We start from the raw sequence: 5,555 nt of genomic DNA, 5'->3' as shown, positions 1-5,555 counted from the left end.
AGAATGAAAAAATGGCAGAAAAATCCAGGTTGGAATGGAAAAAGAGCGGAAAAATCGGGTTTGGAACGGCAAACCGGGGCAGAACTGGGGGGAACTGGGGCAAACTGGGAATCTCTGCGGGAAAACAGCCCCTTCCCGCAGCGCTTCACCTTCCAGCCCGAGCTCGGGGCGTTCCGAAGGGATTTCAGCAGGGATGGGGATGTGGGGAAGCAGCTGGCGGTGCTGCACAGCGTTCTGCACAGGAATATTCACCGCCTCGGGCTGCTGGCCGGGAGGTTCTATCCATGACAGGAGAAAAATGGGGGTTACGGGGCAAAAAACGGCAAAAAATGGCAAAAAAATTGGAGTCAGAGTGAAAAAACGGGGGTTAGGGGGCAAAAATGGGAAAAAAATTGGGGTTGGAATGGAAAAACAGTGGAGAAATTGAGGTTAGAATGGAAAAAATGGCAGAAAAATTGGATTGGAATGAAAAAATGGTGGAAAAATGGGGGTTAGGAGAGAAAAAATGGTGAAAAAATTGGGGTTGGGATGAAAAAACGGCAAAAAAATTGGGGTTGGAATGGAAAAAGAGCGGAAAAATTGGGGTTGGAATGAAAAAATGGGGGTTAGGAGTGAAAAAACGGCAAAAAAATTGGTGTTGGGATGAAAAAACAGCAAAAAAATTGGGGTTGGAATGGAAAAACGGGAGAGAAATTGGGTTTGGAATGGAAAAATGGTGGAAAAATCAGAATAAAAAACACTAGAGTTGTGGTTTGGAATGAAAAAATGGAGAAATTAGGGTTAGGAGGGAAAAAACGGGGAAAAAATTGGGATTAGGAGGGAAAAACGGCAGAAAAATTGGAGTTCGAATGGAGAAACGGGGGAGAAATTGGGGTTGGAATGGAAAAAGAGCGGAAAAATCGGGGTTGGAATGAAAAAATGGTGGAGAAATTGGGACTGGAATGGAAAAATGGTGGAAAATTCGGGTTTGGAATGAAAAAAATGGTGGAGTTCGAGTTTGGAATAAAAAAATGGCAGAAATTTTGGGTTTGGAGTAAAAAAACGGCGGAAAATTCGGGTTTGGGGTATTTTGGGGAGGTTTGGGGTCTTTGAGGGTCTCGGGGGGATTTTGGGGTTTTTTGGGGGGGTTTTGGGGTTTTTTTTTGGGTTTTTTTGGGATCTCGGGATTTCCGGGGTTTTTTTGGGCGTCCCCCGCCCATCCCTGGCCCCGCCCCCCGCGCCGAACCGACCAATCACCGCCCTTTCCCCGCCGCGGCCCCGCCCCTTTCCGAAGATTCCCGATCCCCCCGAGTGGGCGGGGCCGGGAGCGTTCGGCGTCCAATCAGAACCGCGCGGGGCGGAAGCGGGCGGGAACTTCCGGCGGAAGCGGAAGCGGATTTGGTGCGGCGACGGCGGCGGCGCGAGGATGTTTTACCACGTGAGCGGCACCGGGGGTCACGTGACACAACGGGGGGGAGGGGCGGGGGGGCACCGGGGGGATTTGGGGACCCTCGGGGGGTCCCGGGTGGGGTCCGGGGCGGTCCCGGTAACTCCCGGTAATTCCCGGTGATTCCCGGTAATTATCGGTAGCTCCCGGTGGGTCCCGGCGCGGTCCCGGTATCTCCCGGTAATTCCCGTTAATTCTTGCTAACTCCCGTTAATCCCCGGTAATTCCCGGTGCAATCCCGGTGTCTCCCGATGATTCCCGGTAATTCCGGGTGCGGTCCCGGTAATTCGGGATAATTCCGGGTGCGGTCCCGGTGTGGTCCCGGTATCTCCCGTTAATTCCCGTTAATTAATTCCCGGTAATTCCCGGTATCTCCCGGTGATTCTCTGTATCTCCCGGTGCGATCCCGGTAATTCGCGGTATTTCTCGGTATCTCCCGGTATCTCCCGTTAATCCCCGTTAATTTCCGTTAATTAATTCCCATTAATCCCCGGTTAATTCTTGGTTGTTCCCGTTAATCCCCGTTATTCCCCGGTTAATTCTCGGTTAATTCTCGGTTATTCCCGTTAATTACCCCCCGTTAATTACCCCCCGTTAATTACCCCCGTTAATTACCCCCGTTAATTACCCCCCGTTAATTACCCCCCGTTAATTACCCCCGTTAATTACCCCCCGTTAATTACCCGCAGATCTCTCTGGAGCACGAGATTCTCCTCCACCCGCGCTATTTTGGGCCGAATTTGCTCAACACCGTCAAACAGAAACTCTTCACCGAGGTGGAGGGGACCTGCACGGGGAAGTGAGGACACGGGGACAGCAATGGGGACAATGGGGACAATAACAGGAGGGGATGTGCACGGGAAAGTGAGGACAGGGGGACAATAATGGGGACAATGGGGACAGCAATGGGGACAATAACGGGGACAGGGGACATGGGGACAATGGGGACATGGGGACACCGGGAGGGGACAATGGGGACAGCAATGGGGACAACGGGGACACTGAGAGGGGACAGGTGGAGGGGACGTGCACCAGAAAGTGAGGACATGGGGACAATGGGGACAGAGTGGGGACATGGGGACACTGGAGAGGGGACAATGGGGACAGTGACAGGGGACAGCAATGGGGACAATGACGGGAGGGGACGTGCACGGGAAAGTGAGGACAAAGTGACAATAATGGGGACAGCAATGGGGACAGTGAGAGGGGACGTGCACCGGAAAGTGAGGACACGGGGACAGTAATGGGGACACGGGGACAGTGACAGGGGACAGGGGGAGGGGATGTGCACCGGGAAGTGAGGACATGGGGACAACAACGGGGACAGTAATGGGGACAATGGGGACACCGGGAACACCGGGGAGGGGACAGCACTGGGAGGGGACGTGCACAGGAAAGTGAGGAAATGTCACACCGGTAGGGGACACCGGGAGGGGACAGCTCTGGGGACAGCAGGGCAGGGGGAGGGGACCTCCCTGGGACTCCTCAAACCCATCCAAAACACCCCCAAATTCCCCCAAATCCCGTCCGGTGCGGATTTGTCATCGCTGTCACCGCTATTGAGAACATCGGCGCTGTGTCCTCTCTGTCCCTGTCTGTCCCCTCTGTGTCCCCTCTGTCCCCTCTGTGTCCCCATGTCCCCATGTCCCCGTGTCACTCTGTGTCACTCTATGTCACTCTGTCCCCATTTCTGTCCCCAGATATGGATTTGTCATCGCTGTCACCACGATCGATAACATCGGAGCCGGTGTCATCCAGCCCGGCCGGGGCTTTGTCCTGTGTCACTCTGTGTCACTCTGTCCCTGTTTCTGTCACTCTGTGTCACTCTGTCCCCTCTCTCTGTCACTCTGTGTCACTCTGTGTCACTCTGTCCCTTTGTCCCCTCTCAGATATGGATTTGTGATTGCGGTGACAACAATCGATAACATCGGTGCCGGGGTGATCCAGCCCGGCCGGGGTTTTGTCCTGTGTCACTCTGTCCCTGTTTCTGTCACTCTGTGTCACTCTGTGTCACTCTGTGTCACTGTTTGTGTCGCTTTGTCCCCTCTCAGGTATGGATTTGTCATCGCTGTCACCACCATTGATAACATCGGAGCGGGTGTGATCCAGCCCGGCCGGGGCTTTGTCCTGTGTCACTCTGTCCCCTCTCTGTGTCACTCTGTGTCACTCTGTCCCTGTTTCTGTCACTCTGTGTCACTCTGTCCCCATTTCTGTCCCCAGATATGGCTTTGTCATCGCTGTCACCACCATCGATAACATCGGAGCGGGTGTGATCCAGCCCGGCCGGGGCTTTGTCCTGTGTCCTGTGTCACTCTGTCCCTGTTTCTGTCACTCTGTGTCCCTCTCTGTCACTCTGTGTCACTCTGTGTCCCTCTCTGTCACTCTGTGTCACTCTGTCCCTCTCTCTGTCCCCAGGTACGGATTTGTCATCGCTGTCACCACGATCGATAACATCGGTGCCGGTGTCATCCAGCCCGGCCGGGGCTTTGTCCTGTGTCACTCTGTGTCACTCTGTCCCTGTTTCTGTCACTCTGTGTCACTCTGTGTCCCCATGTCCCTGTGTCACTCTGTGTCACTCTGTCCCCATTTCTGTCCCCAGGTACGGTTTCGTGATTGCGGTGACAACAATCGATAACATCGGTGCCGGTGTCATTCAGCCCGGCCGGGGTTTTGTCCTGTGTCACTCTGTGTCCCCATGTCCCTGTGTCACTCTGTGTCACTCTGTCCCTGTTTGTGTCCCCAGGTATGGATTTGTGATTGCGGTGACAACAATCGATAACATCGGAGCGGGTGTCATCCAGCCCGGCCGGGGCTTTGTCCTGTGTCACTCTGTGTCACTGTCCCTGTGTCACTCTGTGTCACTGTCCCCATGTCCCTGTGTCACTCTGTGTCACTCTGTCCCCTCTCTGTCCCCAGATATGGCTTTGTCATCGCTGTCACCACCATTGATAACATCGGAGCCGGTGTCATTCAGCCCGGCCGGGGTTTTGTCCTGTGTCACTCTGTGTCACTCTGTGTCACTCTGTGTCACTCTCTGTCACTCTGTGTCACTCTGTCCCCTCTCTGTCCCCAGGTACGGATTTGTCATCGCTGTCACCACCATTGATAACATCGGTGCCGGGGTGATCCAGCCCGGCCGGGGCTTTGTCCTGTGTCCCCATGTCCCTCTGTCACTCTGTGTCACTGTGTCCCTGTTTCTGTCACTGTGTGTCACTCTGTGTCACTGTTTCTGTCCCTTTGTCCCCTCTCAGGTACGGTTTCGTGATTGCGGTGACAACAATCGATAACATCGGTGCCGGAGTGATCCAGCCCGGCCGGGGTTTTGTCCTGTGTCACTCTCTGTCACTCTGTGTCACTCTGTGTCACTGTCCCATGTCCCCATGTCCCCATTTCTGTCCCCAGATATGGATTTGTGATTGCGGTGACAACGATTGATAACATCGGAGCCGGTGTCATCCAGCCCGGCCGGGGTTTTGTCCTGTGTCACTGTCCCCATGTCCCTGTGTCACTCTGTGTCACTCTGTCCCCATTTCTGTCCCCAGATATGGATTTGTCATCGCTGTCACCACCATCGATAACATCGGAGCGGGTGTGATCCAGCCCGGCCGGGGCTTTGTCCTGTGTCACTCTGTGTCACTCTGTCCCTGTTTCTGTCACTCTGTGTCACTCTGTCCCTTTGTCCCCTCTCAGGTACGGGTTTGTAATTGCGGTGACAACGATCGATAACATCGGAGCCGGTGTCATCCAGCCCGGCCGGGGTTTTGTCCTGTGTCACTCTGTGTCACTCTGTGTCCCCATGTCCCCATTTCTGTCCCCATTTCTGTCCCCAGATATGGATTTGTCATCGCTGTCACCACCATTGATAACATCGGAGCGGGTGTGATCCAGCCTGGCCGGGGTTTTGTCCTGTGTCACTCTGTGTCCCCATGTCCCTGTGTCACTCTGTGTCACTCTGTCCCTGTTTCTGTCACTCTGTGTCACTCTGTCCCCATTTCTGTCCCCAGATATGGATTTGTGATTGCGGTGACAACAATCGATAACATCGGCGCCGGTGTCATCCAGCCCGGCCGGGGTTTTGTCCTTTATCCCGTCCGCTACAAAGCCATCGTGTTCCGGCCCTTCAAGGGGG

The 5,555-nt window shown here is 54.5% G+C and overlaps 1 protein-coding gene across 1 annotated transcript; it reads left to right on the top strand.

Moving 5' to 3' along the window:
• Positions 1–1,334: 1,334 nt before the first annotated feature.
• Positions 1,335–5,015, top strand: POLR2G (RNA polymerase II subunit G; the record flags this gene model as incomplete). Its single annotated transcript, XM_057388503.1, has 6 exons — positions 1,335–1,417; positions 2,116–2,225; positions 3,842–3,976; positions 4,343–4,399; positions 4,500–4,577; positions 4,969–5,015. Coding segments are annotated over exons 1-6 (439 nt in total), but the record flags the coding sequence as incomplete, so codon positions are not given.
• Positions 5,016–5,555: the final 540 nt, after the last annotated feature.

This window comes from Malurus melanocephalus, unplaced genomic scaffold (genome assembly GCF_030028575.1).
Source record: "Malurus melanocephalus ecotype Western Australia unplaced genomic scaffold, MMel_1.1 scaffold_2040, whole genome shotgun sequence".
In the NCBI taxonomy this organism is placed as follows: domain Eukaryota; kingdom Metazoa; phylum Chordata; class Aves; order Passeriformes; family Maluridae; genus Malurus; species Malurus melanocephalus.
This window is presented reverse-complemented; position numbering and strand designations above follow the sequence as displayed.